General features: G+C 60.2%; 1 protein-coding gene across 1 annotated transcript; it reads right to left on the bottom strand.

Annotated features, from left to right (window-relative positions):
* Positions 1-14,765: 14,765 nt before the first annotated feature.
* On the bottom strand, positions 14,766-16,066 carry POU4F3 (POU class 4 homeobox 3). The gene is made up of 2 exons (XM_050905482.1): positions 15,947-16,066; positions 14,766-15,659 (listed from the first exon to the last, which is right to left on the bottom strand). Exons 1-2 carry the CDS (start codon positions 16,064-16,066, stop codon positions 14,766-14,768), a joined length of 1,014 nt encoding a protein of 337 aa, XP_050761439.1.
* Positions 16,067-17,582: the final 1,516 nt, after the last annotated feature.

Here is a 17,582-nt window from a genome sequence, read left to right as displayed (position 1 = left end):
AGCAATTGCACTGTGCATCACTTGTCTCTTCTTGGGTTTTATTTCTCTCTTTTTTTTGTTATATTCCTTTTCACTACTATGATTATTATTATATTTTATTATTATTGTTAGTATTATATTTTATTTTACTTTAGTTATTAAACCATTCTTATCTCAAGCCACGAGTTTTACTTTTTTTTTCCCGATCCTCCTCCCCATCCCACTGGGAGCGGGGAGGGGTGAGCGGCTGCGTGGGGCTTAGTTGCCGCCTGGGGTTAAACCACGACAAAAAGAAAAAAACCCAGCACAACAGGGAAGCAGATCTTTCCCCCCTGCAAGGCCGCGTTTCGTGTGCCAGGGGATATTGCCACCCCTCCTGCTGCTGCGGGGAGGACACCGGGAGCCTCGCTGAGCCATCACGTCTTTCCATCTCTAACTGCTTTGATTTTGTGATCCCACTTTTCCCATTCCTCTCTTTCTGTCAAAAAAAAGAGCTGTCTTCAGTAATAAAAATAATCGGAATTACTAAGGGACCTTTTGGTGGTGCTGTGCTAAAGAGACGCTTGCATACTTTGATTTCGCTGCTCAGTTTCTTTATTCATGTGTTTTGCTTGAAGTCACTGCTGCTGTGAGGATTTTTGACAGCTCAGCGGGTGTCTGGGGCTCCCCGGGTGCCTGCGTGCCCCGCTCCATCCCAGCGTGTCCCCAGCCTGCCCTGGCCCCGAACCCAGCTGGCAGCAGCTCGGGGGGCCGGGGGTCCTCCCCGCTGCCTTGGCCCCTCCGAGGAGCCGCGGGAAGGAGCTGGGGATAACCTCCGCTGGCTCTGCCCAAACGGCGAGATGCAAAGTGCCTGCCTCCGCGCTGCGAGCGGAGAGGAGATGGAGCCGGGAGTCCCCACCCCGCGTCCCCCCTCGCCAGCGCCGCGAGTGCTCGGCGCTTTCTGACGGCAGGAGATTAAAACGGCTTTTGGACACGGTAGCGTAGATCCTCCCCAAACAGTGGGGCTGTCTGTCTTCCACTAGCATCTTTCATCCCGCTTTTCATCTGCTTGTTTCAGGACTGTCTCAATAATTTATTAATTACAGGCTGGCAGATAGGAGCATCTGCAAGGCCCTTTCCCGTGTTCAGAGAGAGCTGGCCCCGTTCCATGCAGAGCCCCGCGCTGCTGCGCCGCGGCCCCCCTTACTGCTCAGCTTTATTTTCTCAAAACACTTCAGCCAGTAATTCTCAGACTGCAGCTCTTTCAGGAGCAATTAATTGTGAGCTGCAAAATGTGAGTCATTTTGACAAATTTGGTGGCAGCTACCTGTTCAGCAGGATGTGGCTTTTGGAAATAGTACAATTTATTGCTCTTAATACGTACTTCCCCTAGATTTCATTAAAAATCTGAATTCTCATAATGCAATTTGCTGTTTGCAGGGACACCCTCACTAATTAACCAGCAGAGCAGGCTCCAGGAGTGCAGATACGAGAGGGGACCGATGAGCCGCAGCCCCTGGACACGCTCAGGTCGACACCAAGGCTGCTGCAGACCAGGACCTCGCCAGTACCAGCTCATTCATCTCCTCAGAAAGCCTCAGTGCTGCTCTCCGGGCTGGGAAGGCACCGCTGGCCGCACTCCCTGGGGGAACAGGGCTGCGGCGAGCGCTTGGTCGGGGGATAGATCCCTCCGGGGGAAACCCAAACCTAAACCGACTGCAGGGGTCCTGGATCTGCTGATGTGGTAGTGTGAATGTAACGTCTTTTAGGCCAGCTGGGTATCCAGACAGTTTTTCGGAAAAGCCTGCGGCCCGGGCGCCCGCAGCAGCCCGGGTTCCCCTCTCCCTCTCACCCATCTGCCCCCAGGCTCGTTGCTCCGGGGTGGCTCGGAAGCTCGGAGCCACGTAACGGCCCAGGGCTGCTGCTGCTGCTGCTGCTGCGGCTGCTGCTGCTGCTGCGGCTGCCGCTGCTGCTGCTCAAGCAAGAGCATTCTCCATGGAGATTTTAAACTGTAAACCTTTTCAAATGTTTAGATCTCTGTAATTTTTGAATGACTATTTCTTACTTCTCTGCCAGGCTTACAGGAAGGATGCTTGAAATTTCACATATTGGATACTGCCTCTCAAATCTGCCCAAGTTCCCGAGTTTCCCAGGTCCAAAGCGAGCGGCCTTTTTCTTCCCCGTTGCAGCTCTGTGACACGAGCTCATTCTCAGCACTTTGGTTTCCTCCGGCAGCGAGTGTCGCAGCCCTCGAGCTGCGGCGGGCTCCCGCGAGGGCAGGCACCCTGCAACGCCGCCGAGCGCTGCCCCCGGTCCGTGGAGCTGCGATTAGCTGTTCGGTTGTGCGGGCTCGGAGACGCTGACACCTTGTCATTCTTTTTAAATTTTTTTTTTTTTCAGATTTCAGGTTGAAGTGTGATGCCGAATTAAAAATTTTGCCCTGGGCTGTCTGCAGGGCCTCTCGGCTGCTGCAGTGCCAGCATCTGCCGGGGAGACCCCCAGGTCCCGTGTCGGAGGGCGGCAGCCCCAAGCTGGCACCGGGCGGCAAAGCGGGGGAAGCTCCCGCCGGCACGGGCGAAGGCGGCGTTCGCTTTCCCAGCTCCCTGCTCGGCCTCGCACTTCGCCGCCCGCAGAGGTGCTTGGGGCCCGGGGCTGCTCCCCGGGGAGGGAAATTCCCTACAGGGGAGGGTGAGATAAACAGAAAGGTCTTGGACTGTGGTTCTGATCGGGATCCAGTCCTCACTGTTTTGGTAGTATATCCATTTTTTTCTCCTGGTGTATTTTTTTACGCAGAATAGCAATGATTAAAATGGTAATTGGCTTCACTCTGGCTAATTGCATTTCACAGCGAACCTATTTGTAGAACAATCCTCTCATGTTTTCCGACTGCTAGGCTATTAAACTAAGGGCAGAAAAAAGAATTTATGGTTGTGCTTTTCTGTGAGGTTTAAATAATTATTGGTTTTGGAATTTTGGAAACTATACCTTGGAAACGCAGAGGAAGGAGCCGTCTGAAGGAAGCCCGGGGAGCCAGTGATGGGGAGTCCAGCCCCTCAGTGTGCACGGGGCAGTGGTGGTACCCGCCGTGCTGCACCATGCCGCACCGCGCCGCACAGCACCGCACCACACAGCACCATACCGCACCGCTCGCCACCCACCCCTCTGTTTCTGCAGCCCTGAAAGGGGATAATGTTATTTAAACCCTTCAGTAACCCTGTGACGGGGCTCCAGAGGTGGATTTGGGGGCTGAAATCATGGGGCTGGCCGCCCCCTGCCCCACGTGCAGCACGTGCTCCTCGCGCCCCTCCGCCGGCCATGAGCGCCGTGCGTGTGCTGTGCTCCTGCCTGGCAGCGGGGCTGGAGCCGGCCCGTGCCGACGGCCGCCGTGAGGCACCGGCCGGGCGTCGTGGGGGAGCAGATGGCTCTGGGCGTTCTTCAGCTTAACAGGGCGCATCCCCATCCGTCACGTCAGCTGCCGCACGGCACGGCGCACGCAGGCCCCAGGCACGGAGCTCCCTGATCTGGCCTAATGCTTTCCCTGTACGTATATGAAAAAAATCCTGGTTTTTCTGCACATGGGGAGTCTGTAGATTGCCCCCCAACACGGGGGAAGGGGGCTGCGGCGCTCAGCCATGGCGACGGCTGCAGAGATGGGCGTGAGGTCCATGGAGGTGCCCAGAGTCACCCAGAGCAGAGGGCTGCACTCAAACTCGGGCTTATTTGGAGGTTATAGATGGAGTATGGCCGACAAAGCCGAGCCCAGCCTCTCTGCTTGCTGTTTGCAGCACAATCATCTCTCGCAGCTCCTTGTCCAGGAGGAGCCTGGCCCGTGCCCGGGCCGTGCCACCCCACCCTGCGGGTCCTTCTGAAGGCGTTAGAGACCTGTGACTGCCATCAGCCACCACCGCGGGGCCTGGGAGCAGGCCTTGGCCGAGGAAGCCACGCTCAGCACCTGTCCCGAAATTCCGGGGGCGTCCAGGGAAACTTCTCGTGCCTGGAACCAGCCACAGAGCTGACACTAATAGAAAAAGACCATTAAAAAGCTCTGTGATATTCTGTTCTCCTGCTTCTGGTCCCTCTCTCCCTTTGTTGCTGCTGGCATTTTATGAATTATTGATGTGCCTAGGTGCTGCTGCTCTCCCGTTTCCTCCGCCACTGCTCCCACTGCCGCAGCCGTGCCGGACCCACACTGTCCTGGGGACGGGCTGCCATCAGGCGATGCCCCGGGAGGCGGCAGGAGGGGCTCAGTCCCCAGTGTGTCCCCACGGCAGAGCCCAGCGCAGCCCCCGCTGCCGAGCAGCTCGGTCCCCGTGCTGGGGCACAGACCCGGGCTCCTTGCTGGCACGGGTGGGGGCTTTACATGGACACGGAGATGCCCTGTGTGCTTCTCCGCATGTGCAAGGCTCTTCTCCTCCAGCTCCTGACCATGACTTCTGCTCGTCCCCATGTCCCTTCTCCAGCCCGCACTGTCAGGGCTGTCTCAGCTCCCTCAGAGCACAGGGTGCATGGTGCAAGGCACACGGTGCAGGATGGTGCAAGGCACATGGTGCAGGATGGAGCAGGGCCCACGATGCAGGGCGCATGGTGCAGACACGATTTGGCAGAGAGCCCTGACCGGGGGCTGCCTGACCCCAGAAGTGCCCCCGCAAAGCCCCGCACCAGCGTCGCCCCAGGAGAGCGGGGCCGGGGTGGCCGTCGGGAATCGCCGCAGGGTCAGCTAAGGGGACAGTGCGGTGGCGGCTCTGCGTCCCTTCCCGGTGGGAGACGCGGGCTGGGGTGGCCGCGTGCCGGCCTTGTGCAAGTACGCGTGACCGGCTATCAGGGAAAGGAGATCTTCCACGGAGCATTGAAAATGTGCCTCTTTCCCTGAGAGACCAGAAATGCTCCGTCTCTGGGGTTAATATTTAATGAGGCGGTTTTAGGACAGAAGGTGTCTGCTGAGGGACGGGGCAGACGTGCTCTCCCGCTCATGCAGTGGTGCAGGAGGGTCACAGCGCTGCCGGGACAGTGTCCGTGGGGCTGCTGCCGAGGGGACGAGACCGGCAGAGGCAGCGGGGTGGCAGCCGCAGTGGCCCAGGGACCGTGGCACCTGCAGCCACCCACAGCAGCCCCTGCGTGGGGGCTGAAGCGCAGGGACACGGGGGGGCTGCAGCAGGGTGATGGGATCCATGCCGTTTGAGAGGGGTGCTCCCAGTCCGGTGTTCATTTGGCTGCCTGGGGCTGCGGTGAATTGGAGCAAACCCGCTCCTCGGGCTCCGCCTCAGCTCCGCCGTGGCGTCCCGGGGAATGGCATCGATGTTAAATCCCAGGACACCTCGTCTCATGGCCAATTTGCTCAGGTTTCCTTGGTGGGGGCTAATGTGTTTTCCATGTTAACGTGCCTGCACGTGGCATCCAACCCGTCTGCAACGTGGAGCTGCTAATACTACATGACTGGCTCACGTGCCCCGTTTGCAGGGGGACAGGGGCTGTGCGCATCACCGCCGCTCTGCTCCTTCAAACAGCTTTGGCCTGGGCTGAGCCCAAATTTACAATATTTCAGGTTTCCTCATTAAAGGAGGAGGCAAACGGCTCCTCCCATCCCAGTGTCTCTGACAAGGAAAACACTTGCTCTATCCAAAATATTTCAGGCTGCCCCCCCCCCCCAGCTACTGAAAAAAAGCACAAAATCTCTCTTTGAAAAGTCCAGCATTCAAAGAAATGTCAAATTTTTTCATAAATATTTCCTTCTGTCATTAGACTAGAGTTATTTTGAGTTGTGAGGCATTTCAACACTGTTGGCAGCATTAGTGCTTGGTCAAATCATCCCTCCGGTGCTCCCCTTAGAGCTGGGCCCCAGCTCCCCCTCCATCTCCATCCCATTTGCAACTGCCTCTGAGGTTCCTCTTCCAGCAAACGGATCCAAGAGAGCCCATCCTTGTTGCCTACCCAAAATCACCATCCCTAAACCTCCCGTCCCGTTGCTGCCCCAAGGAGACCCACATGCTCGTTCCTCTGCTCCGCAGGAACACGATGCTTCAGGAGGAGAGGCCAGCCGAGGAGGAACGGGCAGTACACAGCACGATGAAGGGTGGAGAGGCGGGAGCAGGCCAGAAGCAGTTGCCATGCTGGCGATGGAAGGAGATCCTCCCTGCAGGCAGCGAGGCACGTTTCAGCCACGGCTGGAGCAGACTGGACACGTGCTGCAAAAAAAGTGCCTGCGTGCTGCCTGTCCCGTTGTGAGTCCCCAAAGCCATGGCCATCAGCCGGCTGGGGAGTCGCAGAGCATAAAACCAACCAAGCAATAAACAGAAGTTCAGGGTTTTTTTCAGATGCTTTTATATGTTCTCACTACATTACTTAAAGGAGGATCTCTGAGTTTTGCTTTTTTTTTTTTTAATAGGCAGAAAACTGCACTCAGGCCATAATGTGGTAACGGTTGTAGACTAATCTGTTTTGGCATTTGGGGAAAACCAGATGTACTCTGAATCAACCGAGATATCAAACTTTAACTATCATCTCTGACTCAGATCCTTGACGTGTTTTCTTCCTGCTCGCAGAGCTGCTGAAGGAACGGCGTAAGTGCCGGGCTCCGTCGGAGCAGCGCGGAGCAGCGCAGCAGGCTGGCGAGCTCAGGGGCCAGCTCAGCCCCGGGCTGGGGGCAGCACGGCCGGCACCCCACCAGCACGGGGGTTGTGTGGGAAACGAGCTGGCCGCCTTCGTCCCGGGCTGCGGCGTGCAGGGTCCTCCTGGCAGGCACTGACATCTCTCGCAGGAGCCAGCGCTGACCGCGGCAGATGTGGGGCTCGGGCTCCGGCCCGGGGCTGCGTTGGTGCAAGATCTGGGGGAGCCTGCCTGGTCGCGGCTGGTTTGCGGGGAGCTGTAGGTATGCTGCCCACAAAGGAGAGACCTGCCAGGTGACTTGCAAAAATACTTTAGGCTCTGGCGAACGACGGGTGACCACGGGGTGCTCAGCTGAAGCTTCCTTAGCTATGCATCCTGCAGCGGCCTTGAAAATTTAATCCTTCTCCCCAAATAATTTCCTGATTTTTTAGTGGGTTTGTCTTCTAGGCCTAACATCCTTTTATGTGTTTTTTGTTGTGTGAATTATACAGTGTGTTTGGGCGTGCTCTGTGCAGCCCTGTCCCACAGGTAGCTCTGGAGGAGGATTTCAAACACGGGAGATGAAAGCGATGTTCTCTGTGTGCCATCAATACTGCAGCTCCCGCGCGTGGCCCCCCTCGCTGCGCGTCTGAAGAGCACGATCAGCGACGATCCTTCCTCTTCTCTTCTTCCCAGAACCGGTAACACAGGCAAGCCCAAATACATCAGAGCCTCTGCAGTGTCCATCTGCCTCTCCAGCCGTGTGCTGCAGGGGAGCCCTGGGGAGCGGGTGTTCGCTGGAAGGCCGGACCCTGACTGTGTGCTCCCCGTGCCGGCCCTCTCCCGCCTTTCCTCATGAAAGAATGGCTCCAGCTGCTGTTTGGAAGCGACCTCAAGATGCAAACACAAAGGCGGTGGGAGCCCTTGCTGTGAGGCCGAGGGGTCTGTACCAGGGGAGACCAAGGAGCATCACCTCCAGCGGCAGCAGACCCAGCTCCCCCCGAGCCCTCCTGTGGGTGCAGAGCATCACGCGACAGCTTCCCACACTGTCCAGGAGGGATCTGTGCAGCGGGGCTGGACACCGGGTCCGTTTGTGGTGCTCGTGCTCCCCTCTCGTTCTGGGAAGCACTTTACTTTTTGTGCACGCAGTTCGGCAGAAGTCTGTTTAGGAGGATGCTAACTCGCGCTTGCACAGGCAAAGGCAGCTCGGAGGGTGATGGTGATGGGGGTCCCTCCGAGGTGGCCCCTGCTGTCATACCCGCTGTCGCGTCCACCCAGTTTGGGGCTGCCGGGGCGCTGGGGCGGCTCTTAACTGAGCCAAGCGGCAGCAGCCCTGGAGGGTGCTTCTCCCCCAGGCAGCCCAGGGCGCTGCCTCTCGGCCCCTGCCAGAGGGGCACCCAGGGCAGGATTTGTCTCCCGTAGCATGGTCCTCCCTCCGGCATCCCTCCTTCGGGATCCAGCGGCAGGGCTCGCCCTGTGTAAACAAGGGCCCCGGTAAACTTGCAGAAGGCATGCGTTAGACACACCAGCCTCAGGAGGAGAAAAATCAAAGGTTTCCCCGCAAATCCATCTGCCCTACATCTCTTCTCCATTTTGATCTCCAAACTCATGCAAGTTTAAAAAGCAAGTGCATGCTGACGGTGTGATTAACCTCCCCACCTGCTCCCTGCTTCTTTCTCTCCTGGAAAGAGAAGCTCGGCTCACCTGCCTGGTGGGAGCATCTCCTTCAAGTGTGAGGATGTAGGGAGTCAAACAAAGATGGCTCCACTGAAATTACGAAACACTACACCTTTAAATAGGCGCTGAATTATTTAGTGCCCTCGCACTACCCAAATGCTTTGCTCTTTTGGTGGACGATGGCTTGGTTTCCCTCCCAGCTTTTCTGTTATGACAGTGAGTAAATGGAGAGATATCGCGCTCTTTAGACTTTTATAAACAATACCCCACGTTAGGGTCAGGCTCTGCCACCACGAGCCGGGCAGGGTGGGAGGCAGTGCCGGGGGTGTCTGGTCCCGGGAGCAGCGCAGCGCTGGATGCCACCCAGGCGCTGGCAGGGCTGCCCCCCCTCGCCCCCGCGGGCTCCCCAGGCAGCCACCAGCAAGGGCTGGGTGACACGGCTCCTGCAGGCTGTCGGCTCCCAGTTCCCCTCCCGCCTCTGGAGAGAATGGAAACTCGTAACGCTTTAAACCTCGAAGGCATGGACTAAAGGCACCGAGGAAAGAAGTAACCCCAAAGGGGGGGTCAGAGCCTGGGCGTCCCAGCCGCAGCCCCATCGCTGCCCAGCGCAGGTCCAGACCCTTCAGCCCTCAGCATCCAGCAACTGGGTATTTCCCTCTACACATACGGCTTGTGGAGACCCTCGCTCACCTTGGTGTGACACAACAAGGCACTAGGTAACTGTTACTTACTCCTGAACGTGCTACTGATACATTTATGTCCCAGAAACATCTCATTAATCCTCAGCAAGCCCCTGACAAAAAAGGCAGCAAATCCCCAGGTGAGACAAAAAGTCATTTTCCACGCAGCCTGTTCCATTTTGACAGCACGCTATGGCCAAGGGTCCCTGCTCTGACCCCAGCACTGGCCTTCCCGATCCGTGTACAGTGAAAACAAGCGTCAGGCACCGAGATGACCCTGAGCACCCACAAACTCCGCTGCCTGAGAGGGAGACGTGGGGGTTCACCAGTTTTGAGACCACCTCTACTTTACACTCTGCATTTAGGAGCTTGATTTTCACCAGGCAGGTTGAAGACGTTACCATGTGTCAGTACTATTTTACAATAGCTGATCTAGATTTATGTAGCGTTATTGTACATTTTTAATTCTCTTTGGATTTAAAAACGGTCAAAGTGTTTCATTTTCCTCTGTGTATTGTTTTGCTCTTCCATATAAAATTCTATTGAAAATGTTGTGACATGTATCTCCATATATAGTTCTAAATTTGCTTAAAGAATCAAAGTCTAAACGACGTCTTGATGATGGAATAAATTTGTATCTAACATTTCCAGGCAAACTGCAAAGCACAGTCATTAAAGACAAATTCGCTCAATTGCTTTAAAACACTCTGTTCTGAAAATAACTAGCGAAGCTGTACAACTGGAATGAATTCCTTCTGCTTTGTATTGGTGTAAAGCGGCATTTGCTCTTGAGTCAGTGAGTCTCCACAGAGCTCCTGTCTCTTTGCTGTGAACGCCCACCTGAAGCCTATGGCCACATGCTCTTAGCATCCCCGGGCTGGTCCAGTTGAAGCGGTGGGTGATGGAGGACGCAGTCCCATCTCTGTGCTGGGCCGAGCGCCGGGCTCGTTTGGCTGGCGACGGGCCGGCAGTGGTACGGGCGGCTGGGGACCTGCCAGGCTGCCCAGCCAGAGCTCCCTTCTCAGGGTCCCCTGCTCGCCCTGGAAGCCCTGCTCGAAGGCGGGTGACTGTCCTGGAGCTGCTCTGACCGCTGCTCCCTCACTGAGCCGGGCTTAGCTGGGCTGGGCTGGCTACTGGGCTGAGCCAGGCTGGGCTGGGCTGGGCTGGGCTGGGCTGGGCTGCCTGGAGTGCTGGGACTCCCGGTCCTCTGGCCCCAGCACCCCGGGGGCCCCTACCTCACCCTGGAGTCCCACATCTCTCGGGTGCAGACGCCAGTCCTCACTCCAGCCACGTGGACCACAGCCCCAAGCACAGCGGCCTGGAGCAAAGGCTGGGCTCTCGGCACAGATCAGTTCCAGCAGAAACTGCTTTCCTAAGAAACATTTTTCATCCCAAACTGGACGTGTCTCCTGGGGAGGGTGAACCTCCTCCTTGCAAACTCGGGAGAAGTGAAACTTTGGAGGAGGGGAAGTGTGGAGAGAAAAGAGGCTGGAAGTTAGGAGTTTTGCAGCTGAACAGCACCAGTTTTCTCTGGGAAATAAATGTGGCCCCAGCTCCAGCTTGTGCTCCCCTGGCCAGCGGCTGCCTCCTTTGGCCAGCCCCCACTGCCACCCCGAGTGCGTGTGAGCTGCTCTGCGCCCCGGGCTGCAGGAGCAGCCGGGAGCCGGGACCCTCAGCGGGGCCCTGCAGCTCCCACGGGACGCAGGCGGCCGAACCCTGCCCCGATGGGCAGACACATGCACGCACGCACGCACACGCACACACATGCACGCGCACACACGCACGCACACACATGCACACACACACGTGCGTGTGTGCACACACACACACATACACACACGCTCCTGCCAGGCTGTCAACTGTTCACATCTGCACCGCGGCAGCAGGCTGCTGCCTTCCTCCCGCGCACCCCAAACCCCCTGCACACCCCAAACCCCCACGCCTCACAGCTCCAAAGCCACCCGTGCCGGGTGTCCCCGCGTGCCCCGTCCCGAGGCCCTCGCCTCCCTCTCCCCGCTCTCCCCCCTCCCCTCCCATGCGTGCTTTTGTATGTCTGGGGGCTCCCCCCACCCCCCAGGTCCTGTGATATCAGATGTGCTTCTATTGATTTCCTCCCTGCATTTGTTTTTGTTATTCATTATTAATGGGATCATTTTTCCATCCTTCGTGCATGAAGGCAAATTTTGTGTAAAAATCAATTGAGTGAGCACCGCCAATGGCTTGTTTGGTTTTCTGTGCTTTCATCTCTTGTGCGCAGTCCCTGGGAGACAGAGGGCAGGATATTAAGGAACAAGCACAGAATAGGGAAAAAAATAATAAATCAATCGTTAGTGGTTCAGAAACCATAGACAGGGGTTTGCCTGCTGAACCTTTGTCTCGTACACACGGGCTTTACCGGGCGTTTCCCTGCCCATCTCCCAGTTCAGCAGGTTTCGCTTTCCCCTTTACCCGGGCTGTCACTAAAAGGGAATTCCGTTTCTCAGCAAGTTTGGCCCGTGTTTTTTATTTTACCTGTGGGAGGTGGGGCTGGGGGGGGAGTGTTGAGGAATTAAGTGTCCCAGGGTAGGTCCCACAGACCTGCTGACCAGGACAAGGAGCCCCAGCCCTCCAAGAAAACTGAGAGTCCTGACCCTCACGCGCCTGGAGAGAGCGACTGGGCACGGGGGGAAGGAGGGGGGGTATTGCCTTTTGGTGGCAGCTTCTCACAAAACTGGTACCCTGAGAGGGTGAGGGTGACCCCGGCACAGCCCCTGCCCGGCCTGACCGCAGCCGGCAGAGCCAGGGCCGGCACTGGCCTCCGTCCAGGGTCCCGGGCACAGCAGGCAGCCCCTGGCCCCGAGGCAGGGGTGGAGGCTTAGGTGTGCGGGGATGGACGGAGGCCAGGCAGGATGGAGGCCAGGCGGGCTGCGGGCGAGGGGCTGCACCCCCCTGCCGGGCTTCTCCCGCTGACGCTTCTCACCGGATTTGTTTGGCAGCTTGGCAGGACGCAGCTTCCCACGAAGCCGTTTAACAGCACAACGGACACCGAAAAGCGAGCGGTGCCTCGTGCGCGTAATGCATTCGTCTGTATCTCAGGGCACTGAGTCCCAGGGACAGAAAAGCGAACCTTACCATTTAAGAGCAGCAGCCAGTAGAACTCTCTTTGCAGTCCGCAATTGCAGCCAAAACCGCCTGTGCCTTGGCTTTGCGGGGAGGTGGGGGGGCAGAGAAGCTGGAGGTGATTGTGCTCGCGGCAGCAGAGAGAAGGAGGTGAGACTGGAGAAGGGCGCTGCGCACCCGGGCCTGACCCTGCTGCCGGGCAGGGATCCTGCCGAGCACTGACTCCTCTGCCTTCCTCCCACCACCCCTTGGCGTTGCCTTCTGGCTCTAGGGCCCTACTTGTTAGAGCAAGAAGAAAACGTAGGCTGCTTCTTTGTGCCTACTCAGCAATAAATACCGGTTCTGAACTACTCCCACTGAAGTCGAAGGAACTTAATCCCCAGCTCCAGGAAGATCCGATGAGTTTCCTGTATCACACTGTATTTATCTGGCACCAGAGCTTTGGGAGCCAAACCCAGGGAAAGACTGAGGCACCAAGAGTGATCAAAACAGCACGTACCTGACCTCCAGAGTAAAATCCCCGATGAAGTGATCAGGTCCTGTACGTGGTACCTGGGCAGAGCAAGGCACAAACCTGCACATGCAGAGTGAAAAGAAACCTGGAATTTGCAAAGAGTGAAATCTGGGCAAAGAGAGCCTCTGCAGCGCTGTCTCCGCGCAGAGAGGAACCGGGAATAAAGGAGGGCAAGCAAGAAGGGCCAGGAGCTTCAGATCTCCCGGGTCAGCGTATTTGAGGGAGAGGAGGAGCACGCAGGATCTTTAAGCCATTCTCCGGACCTACGCAAAAGGGACGAATGCAGAATTGTCACAAAAACATGGCAGATCGAGGCAAAGCCAGAACAGCCACAAAAAGTAAAACTGCAGTGACATCCTTGCCATCGTAAGAACAAGCACGATCCGATTCCCCTTTCAGAAGCGAACAGGCAAGAAGAGACGGCCACCACAGCTGTAAGGTTGTCTCACACCGGTGAGCAGGAACACGGGCGAAGTGAGGCTCAGGCTAGGCTAAGTGAGGCTCAAGCTAGGTTTAACGCAAACCGGGGAGGATCCTCGTCCCGTTTGAGGACAGCTTGAGGACGTCCACATCATTTCTGTTCCGTGCTGGAAGACAAAAGGCTTGTGAAACGGCGTGAGGCTGCGGTGCCCTGCCCGCAGTGGCACTGCCTGGGTTTCAGCCTGCATCTCTCCTCCCCATGCGAGGGTGCTGCCTCTCGCCCGGCGGCGGGGCGCTGGGGCGGCCCCTCCGTGCCAGCCAGCCGAGGGGGCGGCGGGTCCCGGCGCTCCGCGCTCCCGGGCGAGCGGCCACCGCGCCGGGCGAGCGGCCCCTCCGCCGGGCACCACCGGACCCGAGCCCCGCTCCCGCCCCGTCCAGCCGCGGCCCGGCCGGGCCCGCTCGCCTGGCGCCCCGACGGCGGCCGGCGCCGGTCCCCAGCCCGAGCCGGGGCTGGGCGGAGGAGCGCGGAGCCGCCGCGACCCCCGGGGGAGGCGGCGGGGGGGAACGCTCCCAGCCACGCACGGGGACGAGGGAAGGGATGCGAACGCCTCTTACCTGGGTTGTTTGTGTAAAACCGCCCGCCCAAAGCCCCCGCGCCCGGCGGCACCGGGAGCCGTGCGGCGGAGAGCACCTGCCGAAGTCCGACCGGGCAGCGGGGGAAGGATGCCGCCTGAATTGCCTTCTGCCCCTTTTATGTGCTACGCTGGGCGATTAATATTGCATCGCCCTTATTTTAAATTTTCAGAACCCACACTATCATGTAATGGCATAAGGGCATTTATTATTAAAGGCCGTTTGATTGGGGAAAAATCATTGGGGCTGGTTGGAAAAACGCGGAGCGAGGGAGCGCGCTGGCTTCCCGGCGACCCGCAATTAGGCGGCTGAATTCGCCAGGCCCTTCCCTGCTGGGGGAGGAGGGCGAGACCCGGCTCGGGGGTTTGATGTTTGTCACTCATCGAAATGCTGAAGTGAAGTATCCAGGGGAGGCTCGCGCTTCGATCATTAATTTTTAATCGTTAGGGTGCTTCTGGGAATCGTAAATAAAAGCCTTCTGCCCTTCTAAACAGCATTAGAAATGAACCCGCGACAGGTTTTGCTGGGGGGATTTTTTGCTTCCACCCGACGGGCGGGACGCGCCCCGCCGCGCAGCGGGGCCCGCGGGGGGGGGGGCGGCTGCCGGCTCACTATCCGCGGGCGCGGAGCGGGGCCGGGGAGCCGATGGCACCGGCGGGCCCGGCGGGGCGAAGGCTCGTCCCGTTTCCCGGGGGGGGGGACGACACACACGCTCCGCCGGCGGGCGTTCGTTGGTTTTGCGCTCGCAAATATTTTCTTCGGTGTCGCCGCCGGCGCGGGGCGGCGAGGAAGGACACGTCCCTTCGGGTTGAAAAATAAAGCTTTATTGCAGCGTGGGGTGGGCGGGGAGCGGCGCTCGCCCGGAGCTCTGCGCGGCGGGACGGGGCTGGGACGGGGCGGGGGGGCCGACGGACCGACGGAGGGGAGCGGGGCGCGGCGCGGCGGCTCTGCGCGGGGTGCGCTGCCAGAGCGGCTCCTGCCGTCGCGGAACGGAGTCCGGGAAAGGGCGGACACCCCGCCGCTCCGCTCCCCGGCCCCGCCGCCTGCCGCCGCGCTCGGCTCCGGTCCCGGGGCGGGCGGGCGGGCTGGCGCCGAGGGCGGCGGGGCCGGGATGCCTCGGCGGGGCCGGCAGTGTGTGTGGGGGGGAGCTCGGGGGCCGTCCCGGGGGTCCGGTGGGGCCGCGCCGTCGGGGCCGGGCGCCGTCAGTGCACGGCCGAGTACTTCATGCGCTTCTGCTTCTGGCGCTGGTTGCAGAACCAGACGCGCACCACGTTCTTCTTGAGGTCCAGCTTCTCGGCGATGGCGGCGATCTTCTCGGAGGAGGGCCGCGGCTGCAGCGCGAAGTAGGCCTCCAGCGAGCGCTTCTCGGGGGCGGCGATGGAGGTCCGCTTGCGCTTGCGCTCGGCGCCGGCCAGCGGCTCGGGGCCGGCGGCGCGGTCGCGGTGCGCGGCCTCGGCGCCCTCCAGCCAGGCCTGCAGCACCGGCCGCAGCGCCGCCATGTTGTTGTGCGACAGCGTCAGCGACTCGAAGCGGCAGATCGTGCTCTGGCTGAGGGAGCCCACGCCCGGCAGCCGCAGCGCCGCCAGCGCCGCCCCCACGTCGGCCTGGGTCACCCCGAGCCGGACCCGCCGCTGCTTGAAGCGCTCGGCGAAGGCCTCCAGCTCCCGCGGGTCCGACTCCGCCTCGGGCGCGGCGGGCGGCGGCGGCGGCGGCGGGCCCCCCGGGGGGCCCAGCCCCACGGCCAGCGGGCCCGCGGCGGCCAGCGGGTGCGGCGGCAGCGGCGGCGCGGGCAGGGCGGGGGGCTCGGCCAGCCCGCCGACGGCCAGCGAGGGCGAGAGGTGGTCCAGCAGGTCGCCGCCGTCCAGCGCCGGGTGCGGGAGCGGGTGCGGGAGGGCGGCGGGGTGCGGGAGGGCGGCGGCGGCGCAGGGGACGCCGCTCATGGCGGGGTAGGTGGCGTCCGGCTTGAAGGGGGGGTGGTGGTGGTGGTGGTGGCCGTGGCCGTGGCCCTTGGCGGGGGGGACGATGTCGACGGCCGCCAGAGCCTCCGCGCGGGCCAGCAGGCTCTCGTCAAAGCTCCCGAATATATTGCCCTGCAGCTGCGAGCGAGAACGCGCATGGTGGAGTCAGCGGGGAATACTGTCATCTCCGGATGAAAAACCTGCCCCGGCACCGCGGTTCCTCCTCGGAGCTCAGGTCATAAAAATTAATATGAAGGCGGCAGCCCTGCTCGCGCAGACGTGTGGATCAGAGACGGGAGCGGGAGCGGGAGAGGGGGGAGAGAAGTTCCGAGACGCGCGATTGTTCTGGCGACATGAAAAAAACATTAAGCCGGTGCCTGTCAGAAAATGTGCCTTAAAGCGGTAATTACGCTTCATCTACATACCTGCGGGGCCGGGAGGCAAACTCTGCGCATTGCCTCCGCGCTGGAGTGCAGGCTGGAGAACTTGGGCTCCTGGAGGGCGGCGTGCATGGCGAACGGCTGCTTGGCGTTCATGGCCATCATCTTCGCGCACCTCGCAGGTAGGCAGCCCCTGACATCGGCTCGGGGTTGTCTCTCTGCCTCGCCGCTGCCCAAGTGAGCGATTTTCGATGGCAGCGCTTCCCCCTGCGCGCCCGCTCCCCCCCCCCCCCCCGCCTGCTCCTTCACTCATCTTACACGCTGCCTGCCAGGAGCGGGACCCGCGCCCTGCGCACGCGTGCTGTGCCGCGGGGAGCCGAGGGCAGCGCGGGCAGCACACGGGCAGCACACGGGCAGCAGGACGCCCCGACCCCCCCCCGCCTCCCCGGCCCCCGCGCCGCCTTCCAGCATCCCGCTCGGGGCGGCGGGACGCGCCGTCGGGGCCGGCCCGCTGGCAGCGACTCGCAGCCCCCGGCCGGGCGGGGCATCGCCTCGTCGGGCCCCCGGGCAGCCACCGCTGTGCCCCCCCCCCCCCCCCCCCCCAGGGTCTCGCTGAACCTTCCCTGCCCGGCGAGCCCATCCCTGGGCCGGGAGAAGCGTCGGGGGACGGGAGAAGGGGGCATTTCTCCGTGGGTAAAGCCCACGGGCTGAAGTTTGGAGCAGAGGGACCATCCTTGCCCAGGGACCTGCTGCCGGGGCGTCTGCTGTGCCTGCGCCCAGCCGCTGCTGGCACCCGCCGCTTGCCCATCGCCCAAAATCTCCCCCGCGGCCCCGCGCAGAAAGGCTCCTCTGCCCCCGAGCCGGGGGACCGATGCCGCTCATTCACACGCCGGAGGGATAAACCAAACAAGCCCCAGTGCATCAAAGGAAAAACGTCTTTTGTGGTTCCTGCATGACTAATAGAAACCCTACAGCACCGCCTTAATATAACAACGCTGTGCCACAGCCAGCTGGGAAAGCAGGCAGTGCTCCGGCTTCTCCCGGGGTGCCGCCGAATCAAGCATCCAGCGATCACGAACTTGGGTTTAAACTGTCCAGCACCACTCCTCTGGCACCCAGTCCCCTCAGATGCCCACATTAATTTTCACTCGGGGGTCCATCCTGCACGTCTTGCTCAGGCGGAGCTCCCACTGAAAGCAGAGCGGCCGGGCCAGGCCCAGGGTCTGCGCTGCCTGCACGGGGGGACGGGCTGGGGAGAGGAAAACGCAAGTGCTGGCAGCGTCCGTCAGGACTGGGGTTACTGGGGGACTGCGGGCAGGACTGCCGTTGAAAGTCAGAAAGTGCGAGGAAATACTTCCACTGAGGAATTTGCTTTCATAGGAAATTGTGAGAAATCTATCTCTCTGGGCAGAGTATGAGGCTTCTTGAATGTCTTTGGTGCAGCTTCAAGTTCCAGGGAGGCTCTGAGATCCCTGCCCAGGGCCGCAGCTTCGGGCGCAGAGGTGAGTCAGGGTGCTGCCGGTGCTGCCTGTCCCTCGGCGGCTGAAATTGCTCTGCAAACGCACACACACACACACACCCCCGGCTGCGAACATCCCTAAATCCTGTAAAATGTGTTCTCAAGTACAGGAAAGTAAAGTAAACTGAGAGCTGTTAAGTGAGCTGTGCCACGCTCACATAC

This window comes from Gymnogyps californianus, chromosome 14 (assembly GCF_018139145.2).
Source record: "Gymnogyps californianus isolate 813 chromosome 14, ASM1813914v2, whole genome shotgun sequence".
Lineage (NCBI taxonomy): Eukaryota > Metazoa > Chordata > Aves > Accipitriformes > Cathartidae > Gymnogyps > Gymnogyps californianus.
This window is presented reverse-complemented; position numbering and strand designations above follow the sequence as displayed.

Excerpts from the sequence above, each read along its gene's own strand:
- POU4F3 (XM_050905482.1), bottom strand. The coding sequence starts at position 16,066 with ATGATGGCCATGAACGCCAAGCAGCCGTTCGCCATGCACGCCGCCCTC. Across the intron at positions 15,660-15,946 it reads TTTGCCTCCCGGCCCCGCAG|CTGCAGGGCAATATATTCGG; the intron begins GTATGTAGATGA and ends TCTCGCTCGCAG.